This window comes from Toxorhynchites rutilus, chromosome 3 (genome assembly GCF_029784135.1).
Source record: "Toxorhynchites rutilus septentrionalis strain SRP chromosome 3, ASM2978413v1, whole genome shotgun sequence".
NCBI classification, from domain to species: domain Eukaryota; kingdom Metazoa; phylum Arthropoda; class Insecta; order Diptera; family Culicidae; genus Toxorhynchites; species Toxorhynchites rutilus.
The window spans coordinates 310,260,799-310,281,411 of NC_073746.1; the positions used below are offsets into that span (position 1 = coordinate 310,260,799).

The window sequence follows — 20,613 nt, forward strand, 5'->3', positions numbered from 1 at the left end:
GGGCTATGCCTTTCATTTCATTTTTCAGGTGCAAGGTTTTGAGCTTTAATATTTCTTTCAGACTCAACGAAGGTGTATGATAACTACTTCATTCGGAAGGTAAAATGAACGCATGTCAGATCGGAAACCCACTTAGTTATGATTGTATAGTGGTTGGAGCATTTTTCGCTGCCAGCACTGTGTTCTCATCGTACTCTTGTCACCCCCGTGGCCGAGGTGTTAGCGTCACAACTAACATGCCTGGGGTTCGGGTTCGATTCCCGTTCTGGTCGGGAAAATTTGTCGTCAAAGAAATTTCCTTCGACTTGCACTGTGGTCACGAGCTTTCCACTCAGAATGCATTCAAGGGGCGTTATTTGGCATAGAAAGAAATCTCAACTAAGTTCTAATAAAAATGACGCAAGTAATACTATGTTGAGACGGCGAAGTTCCTCTAGAAACGTTAGTGCCATTTAATAGAAAGAAGAGACTGTGCTCTCCCTGACCAATCCCGTTTCCATTTTACTATTGGTCTAGCATAAACTGACCAGACGTCCCGCATTTCAACAAAATGTCCCGCATAAGATTCCGTCCCACGAAACGTCCCGCATTTGGCAAAAGAAACGAAAATGTCCCGCGATATCAATGTATTTCAATATCACAATTTGATCATGTTGATTTTCTTAAATGGATGAACCTCAAAAAACCTTTATTTGGCAGACTGTTCAAGAGCGCTTCTAATGCATCCAAAGATTAATACGTTTAGCTGGTTTCATCGCACCGACATTGGGCTTTTTGTTTAGAGAGTGGAAGCGACAGCAACAAAATTGGAAAATTATTTTTATAAAAGTCCCCTATCGATCCGCAGGGACCAACGTGAGTCAGACGAAAAGTTCATGTTAAGTCCCCTAGCTCGGTCAGGGCTTAACGTTTTAAATAAGCCGGAAGGATTAGTGTATACTCGACAGGAAGAGGCAGAGTTGTTTGATGAAGTATCGTAAATGAAGCGCTGGGCGGTCTTACGGAAGTTCGCCGGAACCTGAACCATGGCTGATGAAAAGATGTATATCGGCGTGATATTTTACCTTTTCGTGGCTTTGGTGATCGTCTGTCTTTTTATTTTGGCCATTCGCCCAAAAGTTTTCTATCGGGCGAAGCTGGGGAATGTTGGGAATGTTGGTGGTCTTCGCGGCAATGTTTATCTCCAGCCGATCCATCCTCCAGTGATCTTTTGGCATAATGGGCTGATCTCAGGCTAGGCATAAAGACCACATCACCTTCCCAACTCCGACATGCACTTCGTACTATATATCTCCCCGTTCACCATATGATTTGAAAGAAGAGCGGCTTGGACATTCCCTTCACGTCTGTCAGAGAAGGACTTTCTTCGAGAACTGGATGTGAATGATATATTCGACGTCATCGCTTATCTGGGGAACGTAAAGTACCAGTTCCCCTGTCATTCGTTGAATTCTAGTATCAAGTACGTCTCGTCTTTTATTATGAGTACGAAAAGAAGTTTTTAACTTCTTTCGCCGGAAATAAGTTTTTTACCAGCACCTCAAGCTACTCCTTCTGGGTGATTACCTGCTGCTCAGATGTGGGGTGGAGCTCGAGTATGGAAAAATAATCAAGTTGCTGCGAATCAACATTCTTGAATCATTTTTGTTGTATACTTGATAAACGTAGTATCTAAAGAAAATTTGTTCCTATAAATTATCTTTTATCGCCATCCGAAATTAGTCCATTTTTTTGAATGCATTGAATGCGTTAACATTAAAATCGATGAAAAATGAATTGAAGCATTCCATTTGAACAAAATTGTAGAATTTGAATCGTGCTTGCCAGGCGTAAATGCTCTGATTGAGTGAGTGATTTTTGGGCGTAGACAAAATCTAAACCACCGAAAAATCATAACTAAGTGCCGATACTCAGAAAGAAATAATACTGATCAGTTTAGACTCGCTAAACTAGGGTTTATGTTCACATAACGAATGTACATAACGTTTTGTTTTTTGTGTCTCGCGTTAGACCTCTGACCATCTGGTCACTTTAGTCTAGCAGGAAACGATGTATCGATTACGTGCGAATGGTGCCATTGCCTATATTTTTTTTATCCCATTTATTTATTTATCAGGCTCAATAGCATTTTATCTGTAACAGAGCCGGGTTTTTATCATGTACATGTACATATGTTTATGTTTCTATAAATTGTAAATTACACAGTAGAAGTAGTAGCCATTTAGGCGTTAGGTTTTACTCTTCCATTACATTATGGTAAAGGGTATTCTATCTGTTCTTCCATTGTTCAGCAGACCGGACAGCGGAGACAGTTGATATTGATCATTGTTGTGTATTTATAGAACAGCAGCTCGATGTTTCTTGCAGAGCAAAGCAGTTGTATGGATAAATCGATCTTTGTTCCACCGTGGATCGATCTCCATCGCTAATGATGGTTGCATGGACGTAGTTATTCTATAACAACACAAAGATGGTCAATTGAGGGCCCTGAGTTTGAACTCACGATCGATCGCTTAGTAAGCGAACACGTAACCAAGTGGATACGAAGACCCTCATTGCCTATATATCTGACAGGAAAATAAATATTTGATGTGGGTTATAGAATATAATATATTAAAGAAACCGCCTTGTCTGATGAAAGCAACATGAATTTGTTAAACGTTTGATTTAACGTTCACGAATGCCGCAATTGATCGATCGAATTAGTGAGGAGTATAATTTGCGCTAGGTATTTTTACAAGGAGGAATCGATTCCTGCATTGGAGATTCTGGTGAACCGCTGGATTATGGCAGGATACAATATGGAATCGTTAGCTAAGGAAAGGGTTGCGCTGAAAAGGTTCATTCTGATTAAGTTAAGTTATTAACCCTACGTTAAGGAATGCTAAAGCAGCCCTTACACGATCAGTAGCATCGACATTATCAGTAATGGCAATACTAGCAAGACACACTCCATTCGGCATCATCATCATTCTTCAACTCTACACATCATTTTTATTTGTTCGAGGAATGCAGCAACTCTAGCCTTCATAGTCGTAAGAGAAATAGATGTCGCACAGTATCCCAGACACCTCGAATGATAGTATCCCTGCTCTATTACTCTAATGATGGAGCTAGATCAGAAAATCCGGATTTGCATCATTATTGCCCTTCATATCAATTTTGTCAACCTTACACGATCATTGTTATTGTCATTCTGATGAAGTAATGTCATTATTATTTATCGTGTAAGGGACCCTTAAGGATTCCAACGTTTGGTGCGGAAACTTTTATGGGTTCCGTACATCGTTGGTTTTCATACCATTAGGAGCAGAGTGTTTGTGTACGATTGAATCGCACGTAAGCGTTGTTGGTTTTATGCTTTGTCAAAGATATATAATGTGGCGGCAGTAAATGTCTACAAGAAAAAAAAACAACAAACTTTCAAAATATCCATTCATTCACTCATTGAGAAATATTTTAGATACAACTCCAAACGGTCGATTAGTAAGCCAACAGTAGCCGTACGATCATATCAAATATATAACCCATCTCTAGGTCTTTAATCTTTCCAAAGCATACGATAGATACAAAAAAATTGTGCTTCATAGTTATAAAGTACGTCTACCTACGTCTTGTTTCCGTCTGAATCCATTGGCACAGATTCTCCTGCTATTTACGGAAGAAGCGACAAAAATCTAATTCAAATTAACTAATTTCACAAAATTGTTACAATATCTGAACAAAATATCGCAATATTGCTTATAATCTCATGTGTATCTGTTAGTGTTTGATCTTAAAAATCGAGCACACCTTCAGTAGTTGTCAGCCAACTTTGGGGTTGGATATTTCTGTTTCTCGACTGACCACTCCCCCGCAGCATTGTTTTGTTTATGCTCTCGGTAACGCACGCATTTGTAACGCGGTCCCTTCATTTGTCAACAGTTCCCATAGCCAAGGTCACCTTGAGTTATGAAAATTGTCTGGATGGTGTCGGATCGCTGCTAGAGAATTTAAGTGGAAATATTGAAATTGTTAAGTGAAAACTGAAACCAACCGTTGCGTGGTGAGTGTTTTCGAATGTAAAATGTGAATACGTTGTTAGTACTTGGTTGGCGCAATAATTAGGGTTCTTTTTCCGGTGGTCAACGGTCCAACGGTCGACGTTCATATTAAGGGTTGTCTCCTTGACCCAGTTCGCGGGGTTATTCTCCCCAGTGATTGATACAGAATCTATGACAATGAAGAGACAATCCTTCTCAATCATTATAGACGAAATGATTAATATGTGTCAGATGTTAGAGTAATTAAGAACCGAAGGCTTAATAGCACGTGAATTCTTTCTTCCATTACGCCAGTGCAAGGTGAACAGGATTGCGTGAATGCAACTTCCCGACTCGTGTGCTTCCGTCCGTTAGATAATGTTCAGATTTTGGCCTTGACCGAAATTAGAGACGCTCGCATTTTGGGTACTTGCCAGCGCCTGTTTGTCAACAGGTGGTATCAATCAGCTGAGCTTGAAACGGCTTCTGCATCGACCGATCACTCGATTGCATTTGTTTATAAACATTGAGATCGTTTGCAGCGCTGTCTGTTTTATAGTATTTGTGGGCTGTTATCACACGGTGGGTTCGATTGCATTGGGCTTCGGTATCGAAGCGTATGGATTGGAATTACCGATTTTGGAAATATTTTAAGTCTCTCATTGAAAAATTGTTGAATATGCTTCGAATTAATTTAAAGTATTTTATCACGTGTATAAATATAATAATGAGTGTCCGGGCGTACACTGCTTCGACAAAACGCATTTGTCTGATAACAATAATTACGGAAAGCCTCGACAATCACTCAGATTATTACGAAACTCAACATTACTGTTTTTAAATTCATTATCTCCGTAACCATACTGCTGGCGGGTAGAAACAGTAAGCCATCCGTTTCAGTCATTCGATAGTACGGGCGCGGATTAGTCGATTCGTTTGTCAGTTGGTTCGTCCGCGTGAAGATTTGTAGTTGATTCGTTTCTGAGTTGGGCTGAGGCTAAGACAACTAACGATGATGCTTAAAAGAGGCAATTCTTTTCTTCAATCTGAGGTTTCCTGCTCAATTTTGAATCTTTGGAAGGAAATAAGTGAAGTAACACTCAACGGATATATTTTGTTTGCAGAAACTACAACTAGTCTCAGAGCGAAAGATGTCGGACCATACAGGATCGTTAAAGTTGGCAATCCATCACAATGATAAAGGAGAAGGAGCTTTATATCGGCTAAAGAAAAACTCCCTGGTGCATGTCCATCCAGGAGCCTCATTGTTGGGCCGTCGTGTGGCAATTTTCTGCAATTACCCCGCTGATGGTAGGTAGTCATACATTTATTCCATACGAAGCTTACATAATGTGAGGACAAGTTTATTTTGAGCGATGTAGGTTTATCAGTTATGTTTACAAACACCTTAGACACGTTTCCGTACAATGAATCCCTCCATTATCTGTAGTATATTCATTTTCTGACCCATATTCCACCCGATTGCAAAGTGCAAGCCTTATTTAACATTGATGGCGACAATTTATTTCTATTCTAGGTAAAGACTTCGATCGCAAGCAGTATACTCAGCTGAAGTGGTTCTCTCCAACCGGATCACAGCTCGAAACCGGCAAGTCCAAATTTTTGTCCATCAAGGATGTGGATTGCTACTGCAATGTTCATCTGACTCGTTCGGGGGCATACCATTTCTACGTGCTGTACGAAGAAAAGGAACAGGAAGGGCCACAGGCCGGTTTGTACGTTCAGGTGGAGCCTGTCCTTACGATCGGTGAAGGCGATGCGTTGACCCATCTCCCCCTGGAGGCAATCCGTTGTCAGACGGTAATTTCCAAGCTCATGGGACCGCTCCGCACCTGGGAAGCGAAGCTACAGGTTGCCAAGGAGAGTGGCTACAACTTGATTCATTTCACTCCGGTTCAGGAATTGGGTGGATCGAGATCGGCGTATTCGCTCAAAAATCAATTGGTAGTGAATCCGGAGTTCCAGAACGACGATGCCCAGCCGATTAGTTTCGATGAGCTGGAGAAGGTGGTGAAGAAGATGCGCGAGGAATGGGGAATGGCTTCGATCTGTGACATCGTACTCAATCACACTGCCAACGAGTCGATCTGGATTCGGGAGTACCCGGAGTGTAGCTACAATTGTTTCACGTGTCCCCATTTGAGGCCCGCCTTCATGTTGGATGCCTTGTTGGCACGCTTCGGAGACGATGTGGCCGCTGGATTGCTCGAGCATGTGGGTGTTCCACCGTTGGTGGAAACAGCCGATCATCTGGATGCTATCCGCTGGCAGCTGAAGACGAACTATTTGCCGCAGGTTAAGCTGCACGAATTTTATCAGTGTGATGTGGATAAGTATATGGCCAGGTAAGACAATTTAGGGAAAGAGATAAACAATTTAATAATTGCGAAAAGTCGAGCATTGTCCAAATACACTATGTGCCACGTTTAGATTGGTCCTATTTGTGCTCCTAAAATGGAACCGACCAAAAGGAGCAACCAGAGAAACAGCGGAATATAATTTGAACATAAGCAAACAATTATATTGTAAGCCACTCCCTTCGTGATTCTAACGCCAGTCGAATGGAATAAATTTGACTGTTGCTTTCCGAAAACATCATTCATTTTCTAACCGTTAAGCAGAGCTCATATGCTAAGGCCATTGTTCTAGCATGTAGCGGTAGCAACAGCAGAAGTAGCAGCAGCAGCGACAGCGGGCAATGAGATTTAATTTTGCTGCGCTCATACACTAAGATCCTCCGCAGACAGCAGACTTTCCATCGGCCGATAATTTTGAACTGAATCGATGCATTATGCACGAATGCATACCTCTCCGTACTGATCAAACTATCCGTACTGATATAAACTATCGATGAAAAGTCTGTATCATCAGCAACGACCAACGAGTTTTCATTTTGTTGTCATCGAATGGACAACTGTAACCCATTGCTTTCGTGTAATCGATTCATCATACTGTGATGATACTGCCGTGAAATTGCCTTCATTCAGTTTATCGAAAAATGTGCTTTGGCAAAATGAGGACGCAGATTTTGGCATCGTGAGAACAAAAATTAATCCATTGACGCTTGTCAGGGCCACCAAACATTTCACAAAAGAGTCATTAAAAGTTTCTTAACAATACAATGCATTCTAAAGTGATAAATAAAATATACAATCTGAGGTTTGTTTGCTGATGAAGAGGTGGTGTTAATTTGCACGTATTTTGGAGTTTATTGGTGGTTGGGGTTTTTCAGATCGATCATTCAGTTTTTTCGAATTCGTGCATGGTTTCCAAACTGAGAGTGTCGTCAGTGTACAACACATTGCAAGCCGGATTTTTTTTCTTTATTTATTTAATTAGGCTCAAGTGGATAAAGAGCAATAATCAAGAAGTACATTTTTAAACTATTTGAATATACAGGGTTTTCCATTTCGGGCTTCCGAAAGTATACAGCCCTGCGCTGACAACCGTTTGACATAGCTGTCAACCAAAGCGTCATATCGTTAGTTGAATGTCTGCCATTTTACAATATGGATCGTTTTAGCATCGTACAACGTGTTAATTTTGTTAAATTATACTATAAAAATGATGAAAAACCGGCAAATGTTTTTCGAGCATTACGGACGGATTTTGGTCGTCATGGACGGCCTACAGAGCACACAATCGCTAATGTAGTGCGTAAATTCGAACAAACTGGATCCGTAGCGGATATTGTGAAACCTGTTCATAATCGTAATGTGCGTTCGGCCGAAAATATTGCTGTGTTGCTGCCAGTGTGGAGGATGACCCGAATGTTTCGATTCCACGGCGTGCTCAGCAATTGGGCTTGTCAAACACATCATTGTGGCGAATTTTGCATTTGGACTTGCACCTACATCCATATAAAGTCCAACTGGTACAAAAATTAGAGCGTGGTGACCATGGAATGCGTCGGGCATACATCGATTGGGTGAACGAACAACTGCAACAAAATGCTGAACTTTCGCATCAAATTTTCTTCAGCGATGAGGCACATTTCGAGCTCGGTGGCTATGTAACACCCAAAATTTCCGTATATGGGGCTCAGAAAATCCACACGTGATTGTTGAGAGGCCATTGCATCGGCCAAAAGTCACTGTTTGGTGCGCATTATGGTCTGGTGGAGTCATCGGGCCGTATTAATGAGGACGGCGAGACGGTAACTGTGAATGGTGAGCGCTATGGCCGCATGTTAACCGATTTTTTTTTGCCACAAATTGAAGATATGGATACGGATGACATGTGGTTTCAGCAGGACGGCGCCACGTGCTACACAACACGATCGAACATGGCCATATTGCGAACGAAATTTGAGGGACGCATAATTTCGCGTTTTGATGATGCCAATTGGCCGTCCAGATCATGCGATTTGAACCCGCTAGACTTTTTTTTGTGGGGTTTTGCGAAAGACCGTGTCTATGCCAACTCTCCACAAACTCTTGAACATTTGAAAGACACATTCGTGAAGTTATGACCGAGATACCGCCCCATATGTGCCGAAAAGTCATCGAAAATTACCTGTTCCGGATCAAGGTGTGCGAGGAAGCCCTAGGTGGACATTTGAATGATGTTGTATTTCACACATAATGGCATAAACCAAACTTTAATTTGAAATAAAAGTTTCATCGAAATTCGAATTCCAAGTGTGTTTTATTTCAATTTACTTTCGGAATTTAAAGTTGGAAAACCCTGTATTATAACTCAATAATCATTAATTTAATTCTAATTAGCTAAAACTACAGAACAATATAAAAAAAAATTATTCCTTCGTTGCCTCGTCGGTATTATCCTTATCTGGAACAGTGCCTGTGGTGGGTCGTAACAACTACATCGCCAGTTGATGTAGCAACGGTATCCTTTGGTAGTGAGTGCCTCCTTGGTATGTTAACAGCTCCTGTAATGGTCTTATCTGAACGGGTACTAAGTTCTGCTTATGTAATAGGAAAGGAAGGGAGAATGGACAAGTGGGAGTAGGAGATGCGACCTAAAGGGTGTGTCACATCAAATTGCATCACGGAAAAAACGCTGTAGAAATTTAATTTTTAGGAATTATATCTTCAGCTTTCGCTTATAATCAGATAAGAGTGTATAGATCACGTTGGCCATGCTTCACTGTCAATTTTTCGTAAATTTGGAAAAATGTCGTCGAACGAAAAAGAGCGTCGTGAATTAATCCTGTGCACTCATTTCGAGAATCCGGAGTTGTCACATCGGGACATCGGTAAGATGCTGGGAATCGTCCAATCCACGGTCAGCAGAGTACTAAAACGATACTTCGAGAACCTAACCATCGACCGGAAGGTGAAGAACGGCAAAAATGGATGCTCCGTCAGTGAAAAAGATCACAAGCGCGTAGTTAATCAGTTTAGACGTGATCCGAGAAGTTCAGTCCGGGATGTCGCCAATAAGCTGAATTTGTCAGGTTCATTCTTCCAGCGGACCAAGCAGCGGGAGGGCCTGCATACATACAAGGTTCAGAAGGCTCCTAACCGCGACGAAAGGCAAAACATGGTGGGGAAGACGCGAGCCCGGAAGCTGTACACCGAAATGCTGACGAAGCCGCATTGCCTGGTAATGGACGACGAAACCTACGTCAAAGCGGACTTTCGTCAGCTGCCGGGCCTGTTGTTCTTCTCCGCAGAGGACAAATTCAGCGTTCCGGAGGAGATTCGCAAGCAGAAACTATCCAAGTTTGCCGAAAAGTACATGGTGTGGCAAGCGATCTGCTCTTGCGGAAAGCGGAGCGCCCCCTTCGTGATGACCGGCACGGTAAACGTGCAGGTTTACCTTAAGGAGTGCCTACAGAAGCGCTTACTACCACTATTGAAGCAGCACGAGGGCCCGACCATCTTCTGGCCGGATCTCGCTTCGTGCCACTATTCAAAGGACGTGTTGGAGTGGTACGAAGCCAACGGGGTCACCTTCGTGCCAAAGGAAATGAACCCGCCCAACGCGCCGGAACTTCGCCCAATTGAGAAATATTAGTCGATTTTGAAGCAGGCCTTCCGGAAGAACCCAAAAGTTGTCCAATCGAAGGCGGACTTCAAGAGAAAATGGATTTCTGTTCAAAAATAAAACTACAACCTGACGTTGTACAGAACCTTATGGACGGGGTAAAGAGGAAGGTGCGAGCATACGGGCTTGGGCTCGAAGTATGAATAAAAAGAAAATGCCAAAAGTTGTTTAATAGTTTTTATTTTACTGTCTAAAATTTTCAAAAGGATCGGTCTACTGGGCGAATTTCTACAGCGTTTTTCCCGTGATGCAATTTGATGTGACACACCCTTTAAATAATAATATTAGAGCTTCTTAGGAAGACATATATGGGGAACATAAAATTAGGGTCGCGAGTAGCTAAGATATCGCGAACTGGCATGCGTGAAGGTACTTCTTGAGCCTCTGAATCGGCAACCAGTTTGATTCTTTCATTGCAAAATTCATTACATGACCAAACAACGTGCTCGATGTCATGATATCCTTGACCACAGTTGCATAAATTGTTAGTAGCAAGACCTATGCGGAAGAGATGCGCATTTAGCGCGGAATGATTGGACATCAATCTAGACATAGTACTAATGAGATTTCTGTCAAGATCTAACCCTTTAAACCAGGGCTTCGTTGAAACTTTGGGGATAATAGAGTATAGCCATCTTCCAAGCTCATCTCTGTTCCATTGCTAACTGGTGAGTGACTGCTGTCGGGAAATGGAGAAGAATTCCCGATTCACTATTTGTCTTCCAAAAATTGTGCCCTGCATACTACCCATCTTTGCGAGTGTATCCGCTATCTCATTATCAGGAATAGAGCAATGGGAAGGAATTCAAATGAAAGTGATTCGAATACTTTTATCAACAAGCAAATTCAATGCATCCCTAATTTAGATAAGAAAATATGATGCTTTCGTCTGTTGTTTCTAGGATTGAATGGCTTGTATACTGCTAATACTATCCGAGAAAATAAAATAGTGATCATGTGGTAAGGACTCAATGGTCTTAATAGCATGATATATTGCAACCAGTTCGGCAACATACACTGAACAAGAGTCTTCAAGTTTATGGAAGCTAGTGTAATGTTCATTAGAGATACCAAAACCAGTGGATCCGTTGATTCTTGAACCATCAGTGAAAAACATTCTTGAATAATTGATATGGTTATATTTTGAAGCGAAAGTATTAGGTATTAACGATGATCGAAGATGATCTCAAATGTCTCGAGTTTCGTCCTTCATAGAAAGATCGAAATCAACAGAAGATCTGCAAAAGCTCGGAAAGCTAACATTATTGAAGATGTCTGCTGGAGGTTTTATTTCTTGAGAAATGTAATGAGAGTACAGATCCATGGATTTCGGCCGTTGGTTCAATTCGAGAAGCTTCTTACAGTTCTCAATTACTAATGGGTTCATAATTTCGCTTCGGATCAAGAAGCGATAGGACAGTTCCCAAAACCGAACCTGCAATGGTGAAACACCTGCCAGGACTTCAAGGCTTATGTTGTGTGTAGATTGCATGCATCCTAAGGCTAAACGCAAGCAACGAAACTGTATCCTCTCCAGTTAAATGATGTGGGTTTGGGCAGCAGGACGGAAACGAAACGAACCATACTACATGACTGACAGTATTGTAGTTTTGTACAGCCGTATCAGGTCTTCTGGATGAGTACCCCACCATGTTCCAGTAACTGTCCGGAGAAAATTTGTTCTCTGATGAAATAAGTTTTTATTCAGATACGCAATATGTTTTCCCCATGCACATTTTGAATCAAACCAAACTCCAAGATATTTAAAGCTTGTGGATTGAACGATGATTTTGTTGAACAATTGAAGCTGAAGTTCGGAAGGTTGGTGCTTCCTAGAAAATACAACCAAAGAAACAGACTCAGTTGAGAATTCAATACCTAGCTTCACAGCCCATATAGATAAATTATTTAAGGAAATTTGCAGCGGTCTTTGCAAATCAATAGTTTTAGCACCTGATATGGATACAACACTATCATCTGCCACTTGCCTCAAAGTTCATCCATCTGCAAGATGATCATCTATATTATTAATATAGAAATTATACAGAAGAGAACCTAAGCAAGAACCTTGAGGGAGACCCATATAGCTAGTCCTAGAAACGGCACAATTTCCATGAGAAAAGTGCATCTGGTTTTCGGATAATAGATTAAACAGAAAGTTGTTTAAAATTTGTGAAAATCCTTGGTTGTGAAGTTTGTCGCATAAAATTCTTATAGCTACTGAGTCAAACGCCCCTTTAATGTCTACGAAAACAGAAGCCATCTGTTTTTTATTACCAAAGGTCGTCTGAATTTCGGAAGCAAGTAACGCGAGACAATCATTTGTCCCTTTGCCCTTGCGGATACCGAACTGTTCGATGACTTTTTCCCAACGAGATGCCAACTTCATAATACCCCTGTTATAGAAGCTCGCTTCCTTATTGGCAAAAAACTCGGATAGCCAATTTTCACAGGCCTCTTTTGTGGCTAACTTCTGACTACCTAGCTCGTTCGCCATGGACAAAAACAGGTGGTAGTCACTTGGTGCAAGGTCCGGACTATACGGCGGATGCAAAAGAACCTCCCATCCGAGCTCCCGGAGCTTCTGGCGCGTCACCAAACAAGTGTGTGGCCTGGCGTTGTTCTGATGGAAGACAATGCGGCCTCTGTTTATCAAAGATGGCCTCTTCTTCATGAGTGCTACCTTCAAGCGGTCCAGTTGTTGGCAGTACAGGTCCGAATTGAGCGTTTGGCCATAGGGAAGCAGCTCATAATAGATTATTCCTTGACAATCCCACCAAACACACAGCAGAACCTTCCTGGCCGATGAGGGCTTGGCCACCGTCTGAGCCGCTTCAGCGGGCTTCGACCACGACCGTTTGCGCTTCACGTTGTCGTAAGTGACCCACTTTTCATCGCCAGTCACCATTTGCTTCAGAAACGGGTCGATTTTGTTGCGATTCAGCAGCGATTCACATGCGTCGATACGGTCAAAAATGTTTTTTTGCGTCAACGTGTGTGGCACCCATACATCGAGCTTCTTTGTGAATCCAAGCTTCTTCACATGGTTAATAACGGTTTGATGACTTATCCCCAGCTCTTGGCCGATGCTACGGCTGCTACTATGCCGGTCTTTCTCGGCTAATTTAGCGATTTTGTCGCAATTTTCGACGACAGGCCTTCCGGAGCGTGGCGCATCTTCGACGACCTCTACACCAGAGCGGAAACGTTGAAACCATCGTTGTGCGGTGGAAATGGAAACTGTGTCGGGTCCATAAACTGCACAAATTTTATTGGCAGCTTGAGATGCATTTTTGCCTTTGTCATAGTAGTACTGTAAAATATGTCGGATTTTCTCTTTATTTTGGTCCATATTTGCGACACTATAACTCACGAACAACTTAACCAAACAAAACACTGTCAAGGAGTATATTATAGCGCGCAAAAATACCTTTCCAACAAGCTATAGTATGACTCGATACAATGAATACAACTAGAACTACGCGCTTACAACGACACCTCGCGGAAATACCGCAGGACTTTTTTGACAGCTTAATATTACGAGATATGTCTTCTACAGGGACAAAATCTGGACATACGTTTTTGGCAAAATCAAGAATGCATCAATCGGAATAACGGGTGTTAAATAAAAAATGAGAATTTTTTCAATCACATATAAAATTTTTTTTTCATCGATTTCATTATTTTTTATTAATAACATAATGTATTTTCTTCAAAAAAATGTCAGTGAATGTTTGAGTAAGGGCCGTGGTTTGCTGTTCGACGCAACTTTGTCGCGATGCTCTCACAAGAACGTTGTACGGCACTTACGTCCATTTTCCGGATACAATTCCGGATTCTTGTAGTCAGTTGCTTCGTGTCCTTGGCCCTCCAATTGCTTTTATACACTAGGGCACTGAGTGAGCCAAAGAAATTCTCTATTGGGCGGCACTGGGGCAAGTTTGTTGGGTTACGATCTTTCGGCACGAACGGTATCTTTTTCTCCTCAAGATACGCCAGCGTCTTCTTGGCGTAATGGGAAGACGCCTTGTCCGGCCAGAAGACGTACTTCCCATCCGCGTGATGCTCGTTCAGGAACGGTAGCAGGATTTTATCGAGGCACTCTTCTCGATAGATTTGTTGGTTAATTGCCAAACCGCTCGGCTTAAACCAAGGCTTTGAAATGCCTCGGTCGGAAATGGCGATGTACAACATAACCTTTTTTTTCAAACTTGTGCTTGAACTTGTATTTAACTTCAGGCGGTGTGGATGACTTGTCGCTGGAGTAGTAATTATCATTTCCTGGAATATGCGTTTTGGACAGCGGAAAATAGCTTTCGTCGTCCAGAACGAAAGACGTCCCGCGGTATTTTTTGGTCATCCACTGACACTGTGATTTAACCGTCTCAATCTGCACCTCAGTGTACTCCGGCGACCTCGTCTTCTTCCTGCAGACGATTCCTTCCATCTTGAGGGTCCGATGGATCAATACGTGGGAGCAGCCATATTTCCGACCGGCGTCACGCAGATTATTTGCGTCCTTGTTGTCAAACAGCTTCTCTAACGATGTCTTCCTCTGCTTCGTCATTATCGTCACCGAACAACCAATTCCGACCTTCCGCTCTACGTTCAGGGAACCCAGGATACGATATACCGTACTGACAGGTACATTTTCTTCCTTAAAATGTGCCACCGTGAACTTTTTTCCTTGCTGGTAATGCGTTTCGTAGAACCGTACAACGTTCTTGTGAGAGCATCGCGACAAAGTTGCGTCGAACAGCAGACCACGGCCCTTACTCAAACATTCATTAACATTTTTTGAAGAAAATACATTATGTTATTAATAAAAAATACTGAAATCGATGAAAAAAAAATCAATTTTTTTATATGTGATTGAAAAAATTCTCATTTTTTATTTAACACCCGTTTGTTTTCGTTTGTATGTTTTTTGTTCCGCAAACAAATGGCTGTGTTCCATAGGGTACTCATAGATGTTTCCCTTGACAAATCATTGACATATCGTCGCCAGTAACTGCGTTTTTTGAATTTGGTCTCCAAAAGTTCATACTTATCAAACTTTTCCATTGAGCCATTTTGACGAAAATTTTTGAAAGCAGAGGATTTATAGAAATAAGCATCCGAGCACTCTTTGTCCCACCAAGGAGCACCAGGGTGTCGGCGAAGTTTTGCACCAGGGAAACGTTTCGTTTGAGCTTGAATGGCAGTGTGGTGAATCAAACTAGCAATGAAATCATATTCTTTGAGAGGTGGAAGTTCAGGAGTCGAATTGATGCTCTCTGATATAATACCAGCAAATTTTTCCCAGTCAATATTATGGGTAAGATCGTATACAACAAGGATTGGTAAGCGATCGCTACCGTGAGGATCTTGGATTACTTCCCACATACAATCTAACGTAAAGCGGACGAACAGAGTGACAAGTCCAGTGTACTTTCTCTTGCAGGAGGTTTGGGTACTCTTATAGCTTCGTCAGTGTTCAAAATTGACAAATTGAAATTATTGCATAGATCGTAGATGATTGAGGAACGGTTATCATCATAGAGTGCCCCCAGGCCACACCATGTGAATTGAAATAACCCAAGATTAACTTGGGTTCAGGTAAAATCTCGATAATTCCATCGAGTTGGTTGCGTGAAAATCCAACTCTGGGAGGAATATATATATATATATATATATATATATATATATATATATATATATATATATATATATATATATATATATATATATATATATATATATATATATATATATATATATATATATATATATATATATATATATATATATATATATATATATATATATATATATATATATATATATATATATATATATATATATAGAAGTAATGCATAGGTCTTTTCCCCTTATTGTTGTTTGACAATCGACTACCTCGATTCCTAGAAGCGATGGTAATGGGATTTTATAGAAGGAATGGCATTTTTTGATCCCCAAAAGAACGCAACCGTGTGAGTCTCTTCGGTCTAAACAGATAATGTTAAAATCATGAAAATTCAAATCCTCATGAGGGGTAGGCATAAGTCATGTTTCACAAAGGGCAAATACCTCAGAATTTATACTGTTGACTAAAAATTTTAACGATTCGATTTTGGGTTTGATACTTCTGCAGTTCCATTGAATAACTTTAATTGTATCTATATCGCTAATAGAACAATTAGGCATCGAGAGAGAAAATGGTTGGTAAAATTTCGATAATTCCATTTTTCTGTCAAGAATGCAAACAGTGCAGGAACCAAACTAAAGATAATACTTTTAAAAGGCTTGGGAATGCTTAGAGCAACTAGAATGTGACTCGCAATACTTGGAAGGGAAAATAAGCTTTGGAAGACCCGGACGGAGTGTTCACGTCTTTTTCTGTTCTCGCGGAAGTAAAACCAGGAGGTGTTTGCTTTGGTTTTTTATCATTTCCAGAGGATTTCTCAATTGGTTTAACATTTTCTTGCTTCTAACGTGGAGTCGAAGGTGTAAGCGGAATTTTTTCTTTTTCTTGGGCCTCCCGGTATTGACATGAATGCTTTTTCAATGGAAGTGGAATTTTCACAATCATCGGTTGTCAGAATTGCATAAGGGTTCTCTTGTGCTCCAGGATTAGGGGTCTCTTTTGCCACAGCCCTTTTGAGCATTTCAGCATAAGTCGTCTTGAATCGTTGTTTGAGAGAGTTCTTAACTTTTGCCTTCCGCGATTTAAACGCTGGACACGCTGGACACGGATCGGCATCTTCAGAGCATTATTTATCCTCATGCATCCCTCCACATTTTGCACAACGTATCTCGTTACTGCAGTGAGGGTCTGTATGTCTCAATTGCTTACATTTCATACAACTCATCACTTTAGGTACGTAGAAGGTGCACCGGAAGCTAAACTTTTTCAATTTCCACGAAATGTGGAAGAGCTTTTCCGGGAAAGATTACTCGAAACGAACCTGATTCGAAGTACTGTTTTCCTCTTTCGGAATGAGATACCGAATGCAATTTCTTACAAGCGAGTATCTTCAGAGTATCAATGTTGGCATCTTTGAATCGACATTTTCCTTCGTGTAATATTTCATCACACGTTAGACTAGGGTCGGTGATGACACCATCGATTTCAACGTCTTTTGAAGGAATACAAACAAAATATTCCTCCGTAAAAAGTTTGCATTGGGTAATCTCAGTGGCTTGCTTGCGGTCTTCGACAACCATGCGAAGTTTGTCTAATTAGCTTTATCGAATCGACCGGGCTATTGTCAAAATTCGCAGAGCTTTCTGGCGGGGGGCGAAAAAAAAACGTGGTAAGGTCCATCGGCATCTCCAGGGTAGAACTTAATCCGAGGAGCTATTTTTAATGGTGGATTGCAAGCCGGACGTAGAGAAGAAAATTTTCCAAAAACGAGAGCAGTGTTCATTGTTGTAGTTACCACCAACACAATCGGTTTCGGATTTTTTGTTGCCGTTCTGCGAAAGATGCTGGATAGTATAGTTTGTGTTTGAGAATGATGTTTTTGGGAGCGTTGGGGATGCAATTTTGCTAATATTTACAGATACACTACTCGGAGATTCGAGAAGTTATTTAAATTTACATCTCTTGGTCCTATGTCTACGTCTCTTCGGTAATGTCCTTGACATAATCCACCGGTCTTTTTTCCCAATCTTACATTTTCTGGGATTAGTCATTCTGGGACTCATTTTTCCTATATCACTATGTGTTTTTAAATCAAAGTAATACTGTAGAAAAGTTTACATATTGGGTTGGGGAAAAAGAAATTTATTGTTTCCTCGGTAAATTGCTTTGGTGATCGAAATCTCGTATAGTATCGATCAAACGATTTCCGGATAAAATCACAGAAATAACCCGAGAAAAATAAAAGCGATATGTCACAAACAGCTAGACATAATATTTTGTTTGTCAATTTACTTGACTGTTGGATTTTAAGGTCGTTTCAGCTTCCTATTTGAATCATCGCTTTTCACGAGGGGTGATTGGGTTCATGGAAAAATCTCACTGATCACCCCTTCAACTTTGTTTTAAAAGTCAAACACAAATTAAAAGCAAACCATAGATAAATTAAACTGGAGAAATAGTGTTTAGAAAAAAACGATTGATATGGAGTTTCTCGTTGCGATTACATCACATACATTTTGGGAAATGGCGAGCAAGAAATTATTGGATTCCGAACAAAAAGACAGCGAACCAGCCACACAAGAAATTTTCGACTGCCTTCGACAGTTGAGAACAATGCATTCGCATTATACTGCGCCATACGCTTCGTGGAAAACATGTTTGCTTGCCCAACCGGGAGACATTCGTTGAACGACAATGACGGATGCTCCGTGGGATGAATACCTTCACCTGTATCGAACTGTGCCACTCTCGGAAGGAAACCAACTTCAAGCAACACGTCATGGTCTACAAGTGGCTTATAATATTGACGAGAGTATTTCGTCATCTATCGATGTTTTGTGTGAACGAGTTGACTCCCTCGTTATGAGTTCTTCGTAAGTTCATTCACAAATACAAGATTTCGAAATTTAAGTGAAAAATTCTCGTTCATTGTTGAAAATTCTTCGCTGCCGCCAGAACAAAACGAATTCAGCAACATTTTAACATCGAAAGTTACAGATGTAATGTAATTACTAATTTTAGGACTGATTAGCATGAATGGATGGATGAATAAAATTGAAAAATCATTTTTATCATTTTTGTATTTGATTGATTGAAAACCGATGAATTGAATTTACCGTAAAATCGAAGTAAAATCGTTTTTGAGGACAGCACAAAAGTGCTGCTTGCCAAGAGACACGAAATTATTGGTTTTCGTCAAAATTTTCCTCTAAACATTAACTTCCGTCCTATAATTTCGTATCCTGGGTTGCGCATAACCTGCGTGTTTTCAAAGTTTCATTTTTTTGCTTCCCCTCTATAGTCTGCTTCCATTTTGAAAGCAACAAATTGAGCGCCGTTTCACCAGTCTTCTAGGATCTTTTCGCACATTGGTAACTTATTAACTGGTCTACGGTCTTCTGGTTTGGATGATTTCGATTTTTTTTGGAATCGGTATGACAAGAGATTTCTTTCAACTATGTGGGCATTCGCCACGAAGCATCGACTCATTTACTATATATAGTAGATTATCTTTGATCAAATCAAATGCATCTGTTAATACTGTTTTATTGATATCATCGACACCTGCACAGTTTCTTGAATCTATTACTACCTTCCTCGGGATTTCCATACTTACGGTTCTAAACCATCTCAATTGTGACGGCAGACTAAGAAGATCAGGATATTTAGTTGATTTGTAGGAGACACAATACCATTGTGGATTTCCTCCACACTTGAAGTGAAAAAATTGTTTAGTTTTTCTACTGTTATGAAGTCATTTACAGAATCGTCGTCAAATTCAATGTTGATTACGCTTGGTATGATAATCACTTCATTCGAAAGACAAAATTAATTAAATAATTGTTAATTATTGACCCGAAAATTTGTTAAATAGCTTAAAAATTCCTTTGAAAACAGTTTATTGAAATCACACATCTCTGTATACAGCCATTCCAAGCCAAACCGATATATCGATTCACAAATTAGAGGCGAATGAACTGCAAAGTTTAAAGCCTCTTACAAACAAAGAAGAAGAAGAAAATTCACAGATTTTCGTGGAAAATGATTTTTGATGGTCCGAAAAATCATTTTCCCCCTTTTTTCCAAAAATGACTTTTTTCAAAAATTCATAACTATTAAACTACTGGGCCGATTTAGATGATTGATATACCAATTTGAAGCCAATGAATTGAAAGTTCTTCGAAATGTTACACTCGCGTAAAATGGAATTCTAGTCGCATAGACTAGAATAGTCCAGTCGAATAGGAGTATTGAACGAAAACTGAAAACATGTTAACTTTGAAAAATCATGACTCAAAAACGAGAAAAAAACCTTTCTGATGTTCGGATATGTTATATGATAAAACCTCAGCTTTCAAGAAAAATATAAAAAAATATGGCATCTTTGGTCCCGAAACCACGCAAGGTATGAAAAACAAATACAATCAATAATTACGAAAACAAAATACAGCTTTTTTTCAAGTGTAATATGAACAAGACTAGCTTATTGGCTTTAATTTGATATGTCGATCATCTGAATCGGTTCAGTGGTTCAAAAGTTATGAATTTTTGTGGTGGAAAAAAGGAGTAAAAATTAATTTTCCGGACCACCGTTTAATTTTGAAAAATCATGACTCAAGAACAAAAAAACGTCTCTCTGATATTTGGAAATGTTATGTAAAAAAGCTTCTGCTTTCATGAAAAAATATTGGGTTGGGGAAAATGAAATGTCGTATATTGTCAATATGTGGCAACACTTAAACATATCTTGTGTTGTACTTATCGCATCGGGTCATACTATACGGCTATTTAAAGACGACAATCTGTGCTACAAGTGTCGTTTTGACAGTGTTGTGATTGTCCTTTTCAGTCTCAAGTTATAGCGCGTCAAAGATGGAGTCCACCATGCAATAAATTCGCCATATTTTACGTTTTTACTACCTGCGAGGTAAA

The 20,613-nt window shown here is 40.3% G+C and overlaps 1 protein-coding gene across 2 annotated transcripts in view; it reads left to right on the forward strand.

Annotated features, from left to right (window-relative positions):
- Positions 1-3,914: 3,914 nt before the first annotated feature.
- Positions 3,915-20,613, forward strand: part of LOC129776209 (glycogen debranching enzyme) — a 34,479-nt gene continuing 17,780 nt past the window's right edge. The window contains exons 1-3 of one of the 2 annotated variants that reach the window (XM_055781721.1): positions 3,915-4,045; positions 5,147-5,333; positions 5,560-6,388. In XM_055781721.1, the coding sequence (XP_055637696.1) occupies positions 5,174-5,333; positions 5,560-6,388 (989 nt within the window). In that variant the 5' untranslated portion in view covers positions 3,915-4,045; positions 5,147-5,173. Of the gene's footprint in view, positions 4,046-4,907; positions 5,074-5,146; positions 5,334-5,559; positions 6,389-20,613 lie in introns of those variants that run through there. The other variant, XM_055781720.1, reaches the window with a different exon arrangement.